The sequence below is a fragment of the Lepidochelys kempii genome, chromosome 5 (assembly GCF_965140285.1).
Source record: "Lepidochelys kempii isolate rLepKem1 chromosome 5, rLepKem1.hap1, whole genome shotgun sequence".
NCBI lineage: Eukaryota > Metazoa > Chordata > Testudines > Cheloniidae > Lepidochelys > Lepidochelys kempii.
The window spans coordinates 48,049,285-48,068,192 of NC_136384.1; the positions used below are offsets into that span (position 1 = coordinate 48,049,285).

Here is an 18,908-nt window from a genome sequence, read left to right on the forward strand (position 1 = left end):
TGGGAAATGTGCAGGTCATAGTGGATGGCTTTGCTGCAATGGGATTCCCTAACTGTGGTGGGGCTATAGACGGAACCCATATCCCTATCTTGGCACCTGAGCACCAAGCCGCCGAGTACATAAACCGCAAGGGGTACTTTTCGATAGTGCTGCAAGCTCTGGTGGATCACAAGGGACGTTTCACCAACATCAACGTGGGATGGCCGGGAAAGGTGCATGATGCTCGCATCTTCAGGAACTCTGGTCTGTTTCAAAAGCTGCAGGAAGGGACTTTATTCCCAGACCAGAAAATAACTGTTGGGGATGTTGAAATGCCTATATGTATCCTTGGGGACCCAGCCTACCCCTTAATGCCATGGCTCATGAAGCCGTACACAGGCAGCCTGGACAGTAGTCAGGAGCTGTTCAACTACAGGCTGAGCAAGTGCAGAATGGTGGTAGAATGTGCATTTGGACGTTTAAAGGCGCGCTGGCGCAGTTTACTGACTCGCTTAGACCTCAGCGAAACCAATATTCCCACTGTTATTACTGCTTGCTGTGTGCTCCACAATATCTGTGAGAGTAAGGGGGAGACGTTTATGGCGGGGTGGGAGGTTGAGGCAAATCGCCTGGCTGCTGGTTACGCGCAGCCAGACACCAGGGCGGTTAGAAGAGCACAGGAGGGCGCGGTACGCATCAGAGAAGCTTTGAAAACCAGTTTCATGACTGGCCAGGCTATGGTGTGAAAGTTCTGTTTGTTTCTCCTTGATGAAACCCCCCGCCCCTTGGTTCACTCTACTTCCCTGTAAGCTAACCACCCACCCCTCCTCCCTTCAATCACCACTTGCAGAGGCAATAAAGTCATTGTTGCTTCACATTCATGCATTCTTTATTCATTCATCACACAAATAGGGGATGACTACCAAGGTAGCCCAGGAGGGGTGGTGGAGGAGGGAAGGAAAATGCCACACAGCACTTTAAGCACAGCACTTTAAAAGTTTACAACTTTAAAATTTATTGCATGACAGCCTTCTTTTTTTGGGGCAATCCTCTGTGGTGGAGTGGCTGGTTGGCCGGAGGCCTCCCACCGCATTCTTGGGCGTCTGGGTGTGGAGGCTATGGAACTTGGGGAGGAGGGTGGTTGGTTACAGAGGGGCAGCAGTGGCAGTCTGTGCTCCAGCTGCCTTTGCTGCAGCTCAACCATACACTGGAGCATACTGGTTTGGTCCTGCAGCAGCCTCAGCATTGAATCCTGCCTCCTCTCATCACGCTGCCGCCACATTTGAGCTTCAGCCCTGTCTTCAGCCCGCCACTTACTCTCTTCAGCCCGCCACTTACTCTCTTCAGCCCGCCACCTCTCCTCCTGGTCATTTTGTGCTTTCCTGCACTCTGACATTATTTGCCTCCACGCATTCGTCTGTGCTCTGTCAGTGTGGGAGGACAGCATGAGCTCGGAGAACATTTCATCGCGAGTGCGTTTTTTTTTCTTTCTAAGCTTCACTAGCCTCTGGGAAGGAGAAGATCCTGTGATCATTGAAACACATGCAGCTGGTGGAGAAAAAAAAAGGGACAGCAGTATTTAAAAAGACACATTTTATAAAACAGTGGCTACACTCTTTCAGGGTAAACCTTGCTGTTAACATTACATACATAGCACATGTGCTTTCGTTACAAGGTCGCATTTTGCCTCCTCCCACCGCGTGACTACCCCCTCAACCTTCCCCCCTCCCTGTGGCTAACAGCGGGGAACATTTCTGTTTAGCCACAGGCAAACAGCCCAGCAGGAATAGGCTCCTCTGAGAGTCCCCTGAAGAAAAGCACTCTATTTCAACCAGGTGACCATGAATTATATCTCACTCTCCTGAGGTTAACACAGTGAGATAAAGAACGGATGTTGTTTGAATGCCAGCAAACATACACTGCAATGCTTTGTTCTACAATGATTCCCGAGTACGTGTTACTGGCCTGGAATGGTAAAGTGTCCTACCATGAAGGACGCAATAAGGCTGCCCTCCCTAGAAACCTTTTGCAAAGGCTTTAGGACTACATCTAGGAGAACCGCAAATGCCAGGGCAAAGTAATCCTTTCACATGCTTGCTTTTAAACCATGTATAGTATTTTAAAAGGTACACTCACCAGAGGTCCCTTCTCCGCCTGCTGGGTCCAGGAGGCAGCCTTGGGTGGGTTCGGGGGGTACTGGCTCCAGGTCTAGGGTGAGAAACAGTTCCTGGCTGCCGGGAAAACCGGTTTCTCCGCTTGCTTGCTGTGAGCTATCTACAACCTCCTCCTCATCATCATCATCTTCTTCGTCCCCAAAACCTGCTTCCGTATTGCCTCCATCTCCATTGAAGGAGTCAAACAACACGGCTGGGGTAGTGGTGGCTGAACCCCCTAAAATGGCATGCAGCTCATCATAGAAGCGGCATGTTTGGGGCTCTGACCCAGAGCGGCTGTTCGCCTCTCTGGTTTTCTGGTAGGCTTGCCTCAGCTCCTTCAGTTTCACGCGGCACTGCTTCGGGTCCCTGTTATGGCCTCTGTCCTTCATGCCCTGGGAGATTTTCACAAAGGTTTTGGCATTTCGAAAACTGGAACGGAGTTCTGATAGCACGGATTCCTCTCCCCAAACAGCGATCAGATCCCGTACCTCCCGTTCGGTCCATGCTGGAGCTCTTTTGCGATTCTGGGACTCCATCATGGTCACCTGTGCTGATGAGCTCTGCATGGTCACCTGCAGCTTGCCACGCTGGCCAAACAGGAAATGAGATTCAAAAGTTCGCGGTTCTTATCCTGTCTACCTGGCCAGTGCATCTGAGTTGAGAGTGCTGTCCAGAGCGGTCAAAATGGAGCACTCTGGGATAGCTCCCGGAGGCCAATACCATTGAATTGTGTCCACAGTACCCCAAATTCGAGCCGGCAACGTCGATTTAAGCGCTAATCCACTTGTCAGGGGTGGAGTAAGGAAATCGATTTTAAGAGCCCTTTAAGTCGAAATAAAGGGCTTCATTGTGTGGATGGGTGCAGGTTTACATCGATTTAACGCTGCTAAATTCGACCTAACGTCCTAGTGTAGACCAGGAACAGGTGTCCCATTGTGTAGAGTGTAGGATCAGAGAAGCCCATGAAGACAGTCAGCCTGCAATTAAGCATCAACCTATTTCTCCAGTTATTTGGGAGTAGGGTGACCTGATGTCCCGATTTTATAGGGACAGCCCTGACATTCGGGGCTTTGTCTTATATAGGCGCCTATTACCCCCACACCTTGTGTCCTGATTTTTCACACTTGCTATCTGGTCACCCTATTTTGGAAGGAGAGGACCTACTATAACTAGGGGAGAATACAAGTGTTTCTTCTGAGAGTTCCCTAATGAGGGTCAAGAGGAGCAGCTGCTGTCCTCCATAGCTCCATAGGAGATACAGAATCAAGTGGTGGTGGTGGCAGCTCAGAGGATGTCACTAATGTGTGGGATGCTCTACCGGTGAGATGGGCTCCACTGAGAAGAAATTGGGCTGTGTATCCCACCTCGAAGTAATTTTATGATCAGGACTGAAGGCAGCAAACAGCAAGGAAGCATTACTTATTGCAGGGAAGAGGCAAGGCACAGAAGCCTGAAAGAAATGGGGAATCTAATAGTCCTGGAAATACCAGAAAGGGAGCAGCATGGGGAGAGCAGAGGAGGAATAAGGATGTGTGTGTGGAGTGGCACTAAGAGGAAATGATTATATATCAAGTGCCCCTCTCCTAACTTAAATAAGCATCTATTTTTGCTGCAACCCTGTAGCTTGCCTTCGTTCAAATGCCAGTAATTCCACCACCAGAATCCTCTGACTTGCTGTTTGTGATGTGCTAAAAAATTAACTAACCTCATTCCAATAAGAGAAAAGATTTACAGTAGAACCTCAGAGTCACGAACACCAGTTATAAACTGATCAGTCAACATACCACATTTGGAATCAGAAGTACACAATCAGGCAGAAGCAGACCAAAAAAACAAATGCAGTACAATACTGTGCTAAATGTAAACTACTAAAAAATAGGGCTGTCGATTAATCACAGTTAACTCACACGATTAACTCAAAAACATTAATCGCGATTAAGCATAGTTTTAATTGTGCTGTTAAACAATAGAATACAAATTGAAATTTATAAAATATTTTGGATGTTTTTCTACATTTTCATATATATTGTATTCTGTGTTGTAACTGAAATCAAAGTTTATATTTTTTGATGACGAACATTTGCACTGTAAAAATGATCGAAGAAATAGTATTTTTCAATTCACCTTTTACAAGTACTGTAGTGCAATCTCTGTCATAAAAATGAAATTTACAAATGTAGAATTTTTTTTGTTACATAACTGCACTCAAAAACAAAACAATGTAAACTTCAGAGCCTACAAGTCCACTCAGTCTTACTTATTATTCAGGCAATCACTAAGAGACAAACAAGTTTGTTTAGATTTACAGGAGATAATGCTGCCCTCTTCTTATTTACAATGTCAACAGAAAGTGAGAACAGGCATTTGCTTGGCATTTTGTAGCCAGCATTGCAAGGTATTTACACGTCAGATATACTAAACAGAAGCCTTAAAAGAGCAACACTCTGATCCAGAAACTACAGAACCCGAACCACCAAAATAGAGAATGAAAACTCAGATAATGAAAACGAATATGCATCGGTCCGTACTGCTTTGGATTGTTATCGAGCAGAAACCGTCATCAGCATGGACCCATGTCCTCTGGAACGATGGTTGAAGCATGAAGACATCTGGCAAATAAATATCTTGGGATGCCGGCTACAACAGTGCCATCAGAACACCTGTTCTCACTTTCAAGTGCTATTGTAAACAAGTATCAGTGAATAGCTGTGTTAGCCTGTATCCACAAAAACAACAAGGAGTCTGGTGGCACCTTAAAGACTAACAGATTTATTTGGGCATAAGCTTTCGTGGGCTGGAACCCACTTCATCAAATGCATGGAGTGAAAATTACAGATGCAGGCATTATTATACTATGCTTATTATGCTTCATGTGTCAGTATAATAATGCATGCATCTGTAATTTTTACTCCATGCATCTGATGAAGTGGGTTCCAGCCCACGAAAGCTTATGCCCAAATAAATCTGTTTGTCTTTAAGGTGCCACCGGATTCCTTATCGTAAACAAGAAGTGGGTAGCATTACCGCCTCCAAATGTAAACAAACTTGTCTGTCTGAGCGATTGGCTGAACAAGAAGTAGGACTGAGTGGACTTGCAGCCTCTAAAATTTTACTTCTTTTATTTTACTTCTTTACTGTTTTATTTCTGAATACAGTTTTTTTTGTTCATAATTCTACATTTGTAACTTCAACTTTCATGATAAAGTGACTGCACTACAGTACTTGATTTAGGTGAACTGATAAATACTTTTTCTTTTGTTTTTTACAGTACAAATACTTGTAATAAAAATAAATATAAAGTGAGTCCTGTACACTTTGTATTCTGTGTTGTAACTGAAATCAGTATATTTGAAAATGTAGAAAATATCCAAAAATATTTAAATAAATGGTAGTCTATTAATGTTTAACAGTTTGATTAATCACGATTAATTTTTTAAGCGCTTGACAGCCCTATTAAAAAAATAAATGGAAAGCAACATTTTTCTTCTGCATAGTAAAGTTTCAAAGCTGTATTAAGTCAATGGTCATTTGTAAACTTTTGAAAGAACAACCATAACATTTTGTTCAGAGTTACGAATATTTCAGAGTTATCAACAACCTCCATTCCTGAGGTGTTCGTAACTCTGAGGTTCTACTGTATAAACAGGAAAAAGAAACCCTAAAATAATACTGCCAAGACTAGAAAGTTTGGTGGAGGCTATGTCATGGTGCAGGGCTGTATTGAAGTTTGTTGGCAAGTTGCGTTTCACTCACGGTGAAATGGACAGTTATGAAGGAATATTAGGACTCGAAAGTGATCCAAGTAGGGACAAAGCTTTGGAGAGAATTTATTTCCAATCAGGATGACTGAAAACACACATCATATTTTGCATACACCTCTTTCAAGAAAAACAAATGTGTAGCACTTTAACCATCACAGTCATCTGACTTGAGACCAAAAGAAAAAATGCGGAGTAAGTTGAAAAAACTACCCAAAAAATCCTACTGTTAATTCGCACACCCAAAAATCCCACCCGAAAAACTGCCCTAAAATTGCATATTTTGAACGACTCATGTATGTGTACCAAATAAACAAACAAAAACCTAAACAAACAAACACCTAATGGTGGAAATAGCAAATAGGATTTTTGTAGTCATTCCTTCTTAGGAAAAAAAAAACCTGTTCAGTTTTAGAAGGACTAAAGTCAGGAGCCCCATTTCATGATTTCTTCACAATCCCAATAAGACTATTAAATGACAACAAAAACATTTAATTAAAACTTAACACTTGGTATCATTACTGCATGGCCTTCTGAGACTTTCACAAGTAAAAATAGATTTAACTATTCTTTTACCTCTGCTTTTGTAGATATGTCTGTTTTCAAATGAGAACAAGGCAAAGTATAAGAGTTATCTCAACACACAAATGTTGGGAATGAAAAAACCCTACTGGATAATTGTACACATTCCCCTATCAGTGCAGGATTTAATCCACAGAGAGAGGGCATATCAATGTAAAACTAATATTATCTTTGATCCTAGTGAAAAAAGCCAGTATGCAGCAATGAGTGCAACTCTTATTAATGTTAATAAGAATTCTACAGATGCACCAAAGGGACAAGAGACACCACAGTTAACTAAGTCAGAAGAAAAAGGATTTAATTTCATTGAATTCTGACTGCAAGGGATCACTGTGCATACAAAACAAGAGATACAAAAGGGATAGGGTACTCTGAAGTTAATAGTACAAATGAGATTATCAAAGAGAAACAGAATAAAAGACCAGAATTTACCCTGGCTTCCCATCAATATGGCACCTAACCAGGGACGGCTATCGATAAATACAAGATACCACTTACAATTGGGATTGAAGTGCTTTACAGTCATGCAGCCCAGGGATCAAGAGGCTAAAACCAGGAGTTGAACTCTCCTTTCCCTAGTGACAGAGTACACTATATAGCTACCCAATTTCTTTCTTTTTTTTTTTAATAAAAAATGAATATTATAAGTAGCCTACTGTTAAGTACTGTTAAAATCCAAAGTGCTCTGTATGGTGGAAAAATCTCTTACATTTGTGTTTAATAGACTTGTTGATTCCTCAGCAGATTATAAACTTCTGGGATACATTTGGCAATAATCACATCTATGCACCTATTGGCTGCAAATTAAGTTGCTAGAGGACCACTTAACTCAGGCTTATTATATCCTGCTGTGAAGTGGAGAAAGGTTGGTTCTTTCTTCTTCACTTCACCACACTTGGCTCCATCACCAATAATGTACATTTACAGAATAGCTATTTTAAATATCCGGTACAATTCACATAGTAATTTGTCATATTTATTATTTTCTTGGGTACTTGATTACACAGAGTCCTTCAAGAGCAGAATCTTTTCAGTTTTCTCTACATATTTATCACAGACACCTGGAGTATAATATTGCCCCCATTGAAGTCAATGGCAAAATTCCCATTTGACTTCAATAGGGCCAGGACTGCAGCCAGAAGTGTGAAAATGTGCCCAACCTCACAATTAGTTTATCAATATTAGTATATTACATACAAAAACTGTGTTAGGAGTATTAAGTTTGCAATGTCAAGCACTCAAAAGTTAGAAAATGCAACACTGAAGTTGCTCATACAACCTTAATTCACCCATCTCCCCTTTGGCTTATGCATTAGATACAGTCTTTAATTCCTTGATCACATACTGTTCTTCTTCCACAGGGTGGATGAACCTCAATGAATGTGTAGCTATTCAATATTTATTTTTATTATCATCAGTGAATGTGTGATGACATGCCTTATTTACTGCAGACAATCCCATCTCTATACCGAATACCGAGCTATCAGATTCTTTGTGGGCTTTTTTATGGTGCTCATAGTAATATCTGATTTAGTGGATTTCTTTTCATCCCTATTATCATCCCCATTTTGCAGTTGGGGAATTAAGGCACAGAGATGAAATTGTCAAAATTGTTCACTGATTTTGAGTACCCAACTTGAAGCATCTTATAAAAAACATTTTTGCTATGAACAGTTTGCTATTCATTCCTGCTTCACTTCTTGAGCAAAATCCGTTGTGTGCACTGAATGGGACCTGTTTGGAGAATTTTTCTTTAAGCTCTACTGAGCATATCCAAATGGTGATTTTCAGTGGCTTATAATTCTGCTAATTGTATGGATTTTCACATGGACAGCAAAAGACACCTCCTGGCCCAGGGCAATGCCCCCCCCCCCGAATTTCAAGTCTCTGCTTCAATGCTTGGAGGCACTAGACCTTTTAATAAAACACTTGTAAGAATTTTTCAACATTGGGAAAATAGCATATTTTTCTTTAACATCCTTCATGGAAATAGCCGAACCATTTTTATTGAAATTTATGGGTGGGTTGGGGGGGCGGGGAGGGGGAGTTAAGCCTCAGATAGACACCTGGAATAGGAAATTTCAGCCCAAATGGTTAAAGTTTTGCAAATTTACTAGCAACTGAAAAGAGTCTTCTAATGGAAAGTATTAGGCAATGTCAGCTCCACCTATAATTACACAGGCATGAGTTCAGAAATAGACTTGGAATTTCTCAGATGAAGAACATACATAACACTAAGGCCTTTACATGGATAGGCAGGTGAAAAATTATCCTAAAGAAATCCACAGCTACCAGTACCAGAGATTAAAAATCAGACAAGAACATTTACCTTTTAAAAAAATCCCACAATAAAATCATTCATTTTTAGTTAAACACTAAAACTGCATTCATGCTGAGCTTAGTCAAACATCAGAAAAGAGTTAAACACAACACTGATTACAATTCACTGCTATAAGGGTGTGGGGATAATTCAGTATTCTTTTGGGATTCAGAAAGCAGTGAATTACCCCAATAAATATATTTGTCATGACAACTTTACTGTGCCTCCTCCCCACTTTCCTACCCCCCTGGGGCAGGCAAAGGACTCAAGAGCCAAGGCAAATAACAAGGATAGCAGGCAAACAGGCTAAGTGCCTCAACATAGCATAATGTTATGAAAGGAAGTCATTGATAATCATAGCCTCTCCTTTAACTTAACAGATCAGTCAGACTGCAAGCTGTCAAAAGCCCAACTTTTTTTGAACAACGTTTCACCACTAAAAATACAATATGCTAAAACATTAACAGATATTATTTTGGATCTCTGATAGGTAGGTTCCTACTAGTCTATTTGCTTAGAGTGTGTTTTATAAGGTAAAGAAACTATGTGGCACACACATCCTGGACTGGAGAATAGAGATCAGAGCTTTGGTGTTACACATACTTGAACCAAGTTCAGAGAAGGGTACAAAATTAAGCTCCATCACATACGTGAGTAGAGCATATTCTTGGGCACAAATAAGGTTAAGTACTAGGTACAATCCTCTACAAGTGAGTACCACACACCTCATGCACCTGCTTCCTTACTTTTTGCAGGATAGAATAAGAGTGAAGTATGGATGGAGAACAGGCAAAGGTCTAAGGAGATAGTTTAAGAGTAATCCTCAGCCACCACCCTTCATATGTCACTTTACTTAGATTATAAACTATCTGAGGCAGGGACCAGGTCTTGTAGGATCAGAGCCCTAGAACAATGGGGCCCTTATTTTGGTTGGTGCCTATGAGTTCTACTTTAAGACTCATCTCTTTTGTAAAGCACTTTGGGATCCACAGGTGAAAAGCAGTACACAAAAACTCAGTATTATTATTAAAAAATTAAGATATTTTAACTATGTGATCCATTTATTGGCTTTATTCCTATTGCTGAATAGGAGGGATTTGGCGGCCATATAGGAACACTTCCCACCATTACATAATTAAATTACAACCATCCAAGTACAAGAATAAGCTGATCTTGATAAATGTACATAAAATACAAAAGATAAGCCAATAGAATCATAGAATATCAGGGTTGGAAGGGACCTCAGGAGGTCATCTAGTCCAACCCCCTAGCTCAAAGCAGGACCAATCCCCAATTTTTGCCCCAGATCCCTAAATGGCCCTCTCAAGGATTGAACTCACAACCCTGGGTTTAGCAGGCCAATGCTCAAACCACTGAGCTATCCCTCCCCCAAATAGACCCAGGGGGGTTCCCCAAATGCATAGTTTTAATTACTTGCTGAATCTCTAGGCAGCAACAGAAGACGTACATCCATTTGTTTCTGTTAGTTAGAGTTAGGGAAGTTCAATACTATTAAAATATTTCTTAAGAACTTATGTATTGGAAAGTTATTCTGCCAAGTTCAGCATTTTGTTGAATTCAAACTACAATATTTGATTTATCCTTTATTTGGATGTATATGGGTACATTTTAACCCAGTGGTCGCTAAAAGTCCACTGGGGCTGCTACTAAGGCAGGCTCCCAGCCTGCCCCACGCCCCAGCACAGCCCTGGCAGGGCAAAAGGAGGCAGGGGTCTCTGCACACTGATCCTGCCTGCAAGCACCGCCCCTGCAACTCCTATTGGCTGGGAATGGAGAACTGTGGCCAATGGGAGCAGAGAGGGACGGCGCATGGAGCCATGTGCTGTGCCCCCCACAGGGGCGCATTGGCCCCTTCCAGGAGTGGCGTGGGGCCGGGTAAGGCAGGTAGCCTGCCTTAGTCCCGCTGCACTGCTAACTGGGAGCCGACCAACGTAAGTGCTGCCTGGTGGGAGCCCGTACCCTATACCCCTTCCTGTACCCTGAACCCACTCCTGCATTCCAAGCCCCCACCCCAGCTCTGAGCCCCCTCCCAGAGTCAGCACTCCGATCCCCTGCCCCAGCCCTGACCCCCTTCCTGGAGACAGCACCCCATACCCCCTCCTGCACCCCAACACTCTGCTCCATCCTGGAGCCCTCTCCTGCACCCAAACTTCCTCCTAGAGCTTGCACCCCTCACCCGCTCCTATACCCCAACCCCCTGCCCCAGGCTCAGCCTGGAGCCTCCTCCTGCACCCCAAACCCTTTGTCCCCAGCTCAGAGCCTGCACCCCCTCCCAAACCCCAATCCCCTGCTCCAGTCCAGTGAAAGTGAGTGAGGGTGGGGGAGAGCGAGAAATGGAGGGAGGGGGATAGAGTGAGTGGGGTGGGGCTTCCAGGAAGGGGAGAGTAGATCCTGGGTTGCACTTAAATTCAAAAAGTGACCTTGTGCATAAAAAGATTGGTGACCACTGTTTTAACGTAAAATAATAACACTGTATTCCAGATTTCTCTCTGAATAATGTCTATGCGCCTAATGTATATCCCCCTGTGCTATTGAGGATTCTTGTAGAAAAAGGAACACTGACAGGCTCAAATGAACCTTCTCTTTAAGCCCTTTAAAAAATAGTTTAATCGTTGAAAGGGGAACATCTATCAGCTGTGTTAAACCACAAACAAACAAAGACACCTGCCAATATGCAGGTCACAGGGTCACAAGCTCCATTCTTTTGATCCACAGGGGTTTGAAATTTACAACAGCTCTGGTTTCTGAAGAACCTGGAGAACAGGATTCTTGTCAGTTTCAATCCCCTGCTGATTTACAAGAATAGAACTGGCAGGAAGAGCTGATGGATAGTGACAGTAGCATCTATGCATACACAAACTTAACATCCTCCGTTTGCTGGTGATGCATTCAGATGAAGAGCGGAGACTGTTACATGTTTGTAGCCTTTGTTTTACAGAGCTACTAATGAAACATGTAAAGAGAGAAATTTAAGTATTTTATCCCAATTTTGTATTGCAAAATTGTAAATTGCTAAGGATGTGATGTGCTGATACAGCTGAATAGATGAATATAAAACTAGGCCAAGATTTTCAGACAAGACTAGTGATTTTGGGTGCTGAAGTTGAGACATCTTAATGAGACCTGATTTTTGAAAGAGCAGTTGGCTCAGTATTTTCTGATAATCAGGCTCCCTCACAGATGTCTGAAATCATGTCTCTTCTGAAACACAGTATTTGAAAGCAAACAAACAAAAAAATAAAGAAAAAATGTCAATGATTATGCTATCACCTATTATTAAATTATTTGAACTCCACTGAGTGCTGTCCACACACATATCAATTCTCCCAAGATAAGGCTGTAATCAGGTCCCATTATAAGCTCAGTTTTTAGCTCCTTTACAACTTTGGCTAGAAAAATTGGTTTGGCTTGAAGATTTCCAAATTTACTTTGAAGACAAAGAATTGTTTTGTTATCTCAGTTTTTCCTCTCAATATTTATGTAGCATTACAATATCTTTTCAAATGAAATCCACTGGTCTTGGTTTGCAGTATATAGATATGCTTATTGATATTATTTAATATATCTGAACCACAGAAAACAAATGTTGAACAATTTGTAACATACCCAGAAAAGGTTACTTAAAAAATTGCCATGATCAAAATTCGCTAGCAGAGGGCATGCCAAAAGGTGTACTGCCACTTGCAATCTCGTTTTTACAGAAAAATGTACATTTATATTCTGTATAATCTTTCAGCAACAGAACTTCTAAAATATTTCATTTTTCACTTAAAAAATTCCTAAATTGTATTCTCTTTTCTGGAAATCACATGCAATTGTTCTGGAAAGAAATCAAATTTTCAAAAATATTAAAAGTGGTGTAAATATCAGAGCCAAATTTTGCTGTTTAAACAAAAACACTTGAAGGACAGCCTTTTAAAATGGTTTTAAATGCAAGAACAATTATAAATTGATATCTCTGAAAGAATACAGGATCCTGAAGGCTCCAGCTCAAGCTGTGTTTATGCAGGATTCGGAAAACGAAGCTCAAGAGTCACATAGGGAAACTGGGGACAGTAATGGGAAAATAAGGGAAAGACAGAAGCAGTGGAGAAAAAGTGAGTGAACCAATCATTCATACATTTAAAACTTACTCTTTTTAAAGATAAATCATGATCACTAGAGTCCTGTGCGGATATAAAATTTGTATCTGCATATGATCTGTGATCTGCAGAAATGATCTGTGATAAAGCAGATATCCGCAGATTTGCAGGGCTCTAATGATCATCTAATACAAATGTCATACTTTGTTTAATAGAACTATGAAAAGCTATTTTTGTATTTTATTTTCTTGTATTTTACTCAATACATCATAATTATGGAGCAACAGTAGCTACTCCACGGTTTAGATTGATGCTAGTTTCCTATTATAAAACTAGTTTTTAAGCTCCCCACAATTTATATCGAGGAGACCAGAAGGAACAGAGATTGGGGTAGGGAACTAAGAGGTCACATGGACCCTGGTCTAAAAATGGGGATTCTGGAGGAGGAACACAGAAGGGGCATGGAATAGGGGTGGGGGACAAAGGGAAGTAAGACAGGGAAAGTGAGTGCTGGGGACCAGAAAAGCCATGAGAGAGTGTAGCACACTGAGGGTGGCACGAACAAGGCTGCACAGGGGACTAAGATGAAGCATGGAAAAGAGGATAAGGATACCAAGAAAAATAAAAGGGTGCATGGAAGAAAAAGGTATGGGAGTGTCTGGAAAGGAGCCTAAAGCACTGGGAGACACATAGGGGCACAGGACCTGGAGATGGCAGAACAAGAGACATTAAAAAGATGTGATAGGGACTAGAGTGGGCATGGAGATAGTTACAAGGAATCAGGAAAAGGAACAGAGAAGAATGTAGAGGACCAGGATAAATCATGGAGGGGGTGAGTTATAGGTAAAAGTGTGAATAAAAGCTTTATATGTTTACAATTTTTTAGTCAAAAAGGATGAAGGGTTATATGGCTGTGGGAAGGCTAGACATTGTAACACTGGGGTGTTTCTGAATGTGGACTTTAAAAAAAAAAAAAGCCAATGTAAAAAAGAAGCTGGACTCAAATCAAACACACTTTCAATCTTAACCCTTTCTTTTTTAAAATTTTGTTTATTTGAACCCCTGCCTGTAAGGTGTTAAAATAATGTTTGCCAGTATGATTCATTAAATGCACAATTTTACATTAGATGTAAAACTTGCTTGAATGAGGTTTTTCTGTCAGTTTTAGCAACCTGGAAGTATTTCTATTTTTGGTACTCAGTTTCTGTTTATATTATATGTTTTGTTAACCCCTTTCTTCTTTATATTTAGGCCAGGTCTACACTATAAATTTATATCGGTATAACGATGTCACTCCGGGATGTGAAAAATCCTCATGCCTAAGCAAAGCAGTTATACCAACCTTAACACGCCCACCCACCCTCCCGTGTAGGCAGCACTACACCAATGGGAGAACTTCTCCTGCTGTCATAGCTACCGCCTCTCATGGAGGTGGAGTTATTAAGCTGACGGGAGAGCTCTCTTCTATTGTCTTAGAATGTCTTCACCATACACGCTACAGCGGTGCAGCTATACCAATGTAAATTTGTAGTGTAGGCCTGCCCTTACACTACTTATTCATAAGTGATTTTGAAAACCAACAAAAAAAATCACAAATCCTTGTCATTGTTCTCTGCACTGTACAGTATTATGTAGCTAAAGTTTACTACATTGATTACACAAATATAAGGCATGACTTTCTTTTTTGAGTGCCAAGTTTGTAATAATGTTCCACCAACATACAATTTGCCTCCTCTTTTTGTAGCAAGATAATCAAAATGAAACTAAACCACTATATCAGTGATCCCCAAACTGTGGCGCGTGCCCCGCTATGAGGGCACAGAGGAATGTTTGGGGCAGGGCAGAGTGGAGCCCAGGCCAGACCCCACAGTGGGTGAGGAGAGAGCATGACCCAGCCCGATCTACCCCCAGCTCTGCTCTGGCCCCACCCCCAGCTACAGCCCCAAACACAGCCCAGCCCTGGCCCCAGGTTGCAGCTCCCGGCTGCAGTCCCAGCCACAGCTCCAGCCCCTGACCGTTGCCTGGTTCCTGGATGCAGCCCCAGCCACAGCGCCCGTGGGGCGTGGACAGATTACATTATAGCTGGGGGGGAAGCATGACATTAAAAGTTTGGGGCCTACTGCACTATATGCAATTAAACCTTGAAGGTATCTCTACACTACATACTAAACATGGGTTTGTTGGACCTGGACTTGTGGACTTGGTGTTCCCCAAGCTTCCACACTGTATCGCACAACTTGATTTACAATTCCTGGAACCAGCTGTCACGGGACCATACTATGCAGACCTTCTGACTTGGGTCCGCAGCTTGACCTGCATCCATACTGCAAAATAATAGGACTTGGACCAGTCTCACAACAGGACTTGGGCTCTGACATACCCCCTTTTCCCCCACGAAGGATCCTAGGACCTAAGTCCTGAGTGCTTGCTGACTTGAATCTGACTGATGTGTGTGTGTGGATGGAAGGGGAGCAGGGACTGGATTAAAACCAGAGTCAGAGCCTAGGCTAAGGCCATGTCTACACTAGAGAGTTTACAGTGGCACAGCTGTACTGATTCAGCTGCACAGCTGTAAGATCTCCCATGTATGCTGATAGGACTGGGAGAGAACTCTCCTGTCGACCTAATTAAACCACTCTTAATGAGTGACAGTAGCTATGTTGGTAGGAGAGCATCTCCTGTCCATATAGCACTGCTCACACCAGTGTTTCTGTCAGTGTACTTATGTCACTCAGGGGTGTGTTTTTTTCACACCCCCCCCGTGATATAAGTTATATGGACAAAAGTGCTAGTGTAGACATAGCCTTAGTGTGCAGTACAGACATGCCCGGTCATGCCAGAAAAGCAGACTGTCAGAGTCACATATCGGTGCAGAAAGGATTTCGTTCAAAACCACTATGCAGTTCAGAGGTTAGCACATTTATTTTGAGAAGGGCAGGGGACAGTGCAGTGAATGGCCTCCCCCCCCAAGTCTCTCTCGCTCAGTCTGGAAGGGAGGCGAGAACTGGGCAGAGGATGATTTGGCTGCTGCTGGTTTCCCTCTTTCTGTCTCAGCTCCTCAGTGACCCGCGTGAGTCCCAGCCCCTTCTGTACCGACCCCACGAAAAGTGGGCAGAGCCCAGCGCGCCCAGGACGGGAGGACGCTGCGGCTAGGCGCGGCATGTTTTACCTGTGGATGGGAAGAAGCTTCACTTCCGAGCTCCCCCTGCTCTGTCTCTCAGCTCAGAGCCGGAGGCATCTAACGTCCCTGCCCCCCCCCCCACTTCCTGTGTTCTCATTGACCCCCCCCCCCCGCCTCCATATTGGTTAAGGGAAACGTCTGTAACTGGAGGAAACACCGAGCCTGTTCCCCGAAGGGCCATGCCGGGGGGAAGGGAGGGAAGCCAGCCTCAACTGACAGCCGCAGTGTGGAGGACGAGGACACGGGGGTGGGGGGAGGGACGATTTGCCTCCTTCCTTGCCCTACCTGGGAAGAGGAACCCGCTCCCGCCCGTCCGACAGGGGCTAGAGGAAAGAGCGAGTGACAGGTCAGGGTACAGACCAGCCTCCCTATTGCCTTAACCGAAGTGAAGCCGCAGCTACGCACCTGGGCGGGCGCTGGCTAAGGACTTGGGGGGGAGGCCGTAATTAGAAGACACACAGCCGAACCAAAATGGCCGTCCTCAGCTTCCAAATCAAAAGCGGAGGCCTTCCCACGCCCTAGACTACAACTCCCAGGATGCAGTGCTCCATGAGGGCATCATTCCCCCCCACCCGTGGCATTCCCATGATGCATCGCACCATCAGCCCCTCCCTGCATCGTGCTCCTCCCTCCAGACTACAATTCCCAGCAAGCAATGCGCCCCCCCTCCAAAGTGGGGCTGCGGGGAGTTGGTAAATAGTAGCAGAGAGCGAGCTCCTGCCTGGAGGAAGATGGCGGCAGCAGCTGCGGTGGCGCTCTGAGCGGAGACAGGCACTCGTCCCTCGCACTGTGGCTCTCGCTGTGGGTCGGGGCCGCGGCGCTGCAGTGAGGGCAGAGGCGGAGAGTCGAGTCACGGAGCCACGGAGCCGCGGCCCCGGCAGCTGCAGAGAGGGCAGGCGCGGCTGGCGCCCCCCCGGGAGCTGAGAGGTGTCGCCCAGGTAGAGCCCACCCGGCCGTCGCTCCCGTCCCCAAGGCAGGAAGAGGCTGCTGTGGGCGGGGGCCGCTCGCTGTTTCCCTGCTCGGTGGTGGCTGCGGGCGGCGTCTCCATGTCGGACAACCAGAGCTGGAATTCCTCCGGCTCCGAGGAGGATCCCGAGACCGAGTCCGGGCCGCCTGTTGAGCTCTGCGGGGTCCTCAGCAAGGTGAGCAGCCCCTTCCCTCGCACCACCTGGGGGACTCGGAGCCTCCTCCTTCCCGGGCGGGTGGGGACCGTGTGCACCCCCGCGCTGCCCGGCGGAATCGGGCTAGGATCCCCTGTCTCGCCCGGTTACCCGCCTGCGGGGCAGCCCCGCAGCCCTTTTCGCCTGCGGAGACAGGGCTCTGGCTTGGCTGGGGCAGCGGCCGCATGACCTGGGGGAGCCTGGCAATGAGTCACTCGCCGCAAAACATCCACTCCCAGCCTGCGGGAGGGGCTCTAACGGCCCGCACACACCGCGAGGCCGTCCCCTCCAGCCCGCCCTGCTGCGAGAGGAACCCCCGCAGTACTCCCAGCTCTCCCCCGTCTCTCCGGGAGAAGCTAAGCGCCGCTTTCAGTGCCCTCCTTCCTGTAAACTAGGTGGGGCGGGGAGCCTTTCCTCGCGGAGAGGCTCTGGAGACAGTCTTACAATCCATCCTCCAAACAGATGGGGGAGTCTCTCCTAGCTTCCTTCCTCTCCTAAATGAGGAGGCATCCTCGGCATGAATGAGCGTCCCCTTGTCCCTTCTTTCTCGATCCCCCCCACTTTGCACCCCACCCTTTGACTCACCCTCCCCAAGTGTAAATTTTGGGACAGCAGGGTCTGTAAGTAGAATAATTCTCATGCAGAATATGAGTGCTGGCAGCGAGGGCATCTCCATTCATCAGGTTTTTGACTGGAGCTTGGCAATCCAATCCTAGGTAGTGTGCGCTGCGGGCTAGGTTGTATTGATACTTGTGCTGACTGATGTAGGACTACACGCTGAGCCTGTGTGGGGAAGAAAAGGAGTACTTGTGGCACCTTAGAGACTAACCAATTTATTAGAGCATAAGCTTTCGTGAGCTACAGCTCACTTCATCAGATGCATATCGTGGAAACTGCAGCAGACTTTATATATACACAGAGAATATGAACCAATACCTCCTCCCACCCCACTGTCCTGCTGGTGGGGAAGAGGGAGAGTTCTTGGGGTTGCAGAGGAAATGCTGCTTTTTTTTTTCTTGCCAAGACTTTTTTGCAGGAAGTAGCAGCGTGTGATATGCACATACAAATCACTTCCAATCAATAGGAATACGTCAAAGAGGAGTGGCATGGGCTTTAGTCCCAGCGTCAAAATAGTGCAATAAAATACCCTTGCAGTGGGAGATCCGAGCGAAGGGTGGGGAACAAGGGAAAATTGTGGGAATGCTTGCTTAAAAAAATTTTTTTTGCTTATGTTTGTGGGGGGCATGGGGAAGGATTAAACCTATTCCTCCCTTTGTATTACTGTGAATTTAATAAATCAGTTTGACGTGTGTGAGATGAGGTTAGGGGATTCAGTTTTAAGGAGTGTTTTAAAGACTAAATATTCTGAGCGAACACTTTCGGTAGCAGAAAGTAGCTTTTTAATTCTCTGGATATTTGGGTATATATTGAGATGTTGTTTTTGTATCTCTCTGTCACTTTACACTGTGAGGAGGGGTTTAAGCTAGAACTGAATGCATGATCTGGGTATCCCATGACCTGTGAACATCCCCTGTATACTGAAAAACCTATGGTACTGTTTCTGTGAGAGAGTAGGACTCTGTTTATGAACTCTTTCCAATTAAAAAAATGTTTGAGCTCATAGAGGGGAGCAATGTTGAGGAGAGGAGGTAGGCCTTGGCACGCTGAT

General features: G+C 44.6%; 2 protein-coding genes across 12 annotated transcripts in view; one reads left to right on the forward strand and one right to left on the reverse strand.

The window, feature by feature from the left end:
• Positions 1 to 17,427, reverse strand: part of POLK (DNA polymerase kappa) — a 78,395-nt gene extending 60,968 nt beyond the window's left edge. For 5 of the 8 annotated variants that reach the window (XR_012158915.2, XM_073344208.2, XM_073344211.2 and 2 more), the window contains exon 1: positions 16,485 to 17,426. The gene's annotated coding sequence lies outside the window, so the exon portion shown is untranslated. Of the gene's footprint in view, positions 1 to 16,067; positions 16,153 to 16,484 lie in introns of those variants that run through there. The other 3 variants (XM_073344207.2, XM_073344203.2, XM_073344204.1) reach the window with 2 other exon arrangements.
• CERT1 (ceramide transporter 1) overlaps positions 16,738 to 18,908 on the forward strand; it is a 168,794-nt gene continuing 166,623 nt past the window's right edge. For 3 of the 4 annotated variants that reach the window (XM_073344213.2, XM_073344212.2, XM_073344216.2), the window contains exon 1: positions 16,738 to 17,221. In XM_073344213.2, the coding sequence (XP_073200314.1) occupies positions 17,126 to 17,221 (96 nt within the window). In that variant the 5' untranslated portion in view covers positions 16,738 to 17,125. The remainder of the gene's footprint in view (positions 17,222 to 18,908) is intronic. The other variant, XM_073344214.2, reaches the window with a different exon arrangement.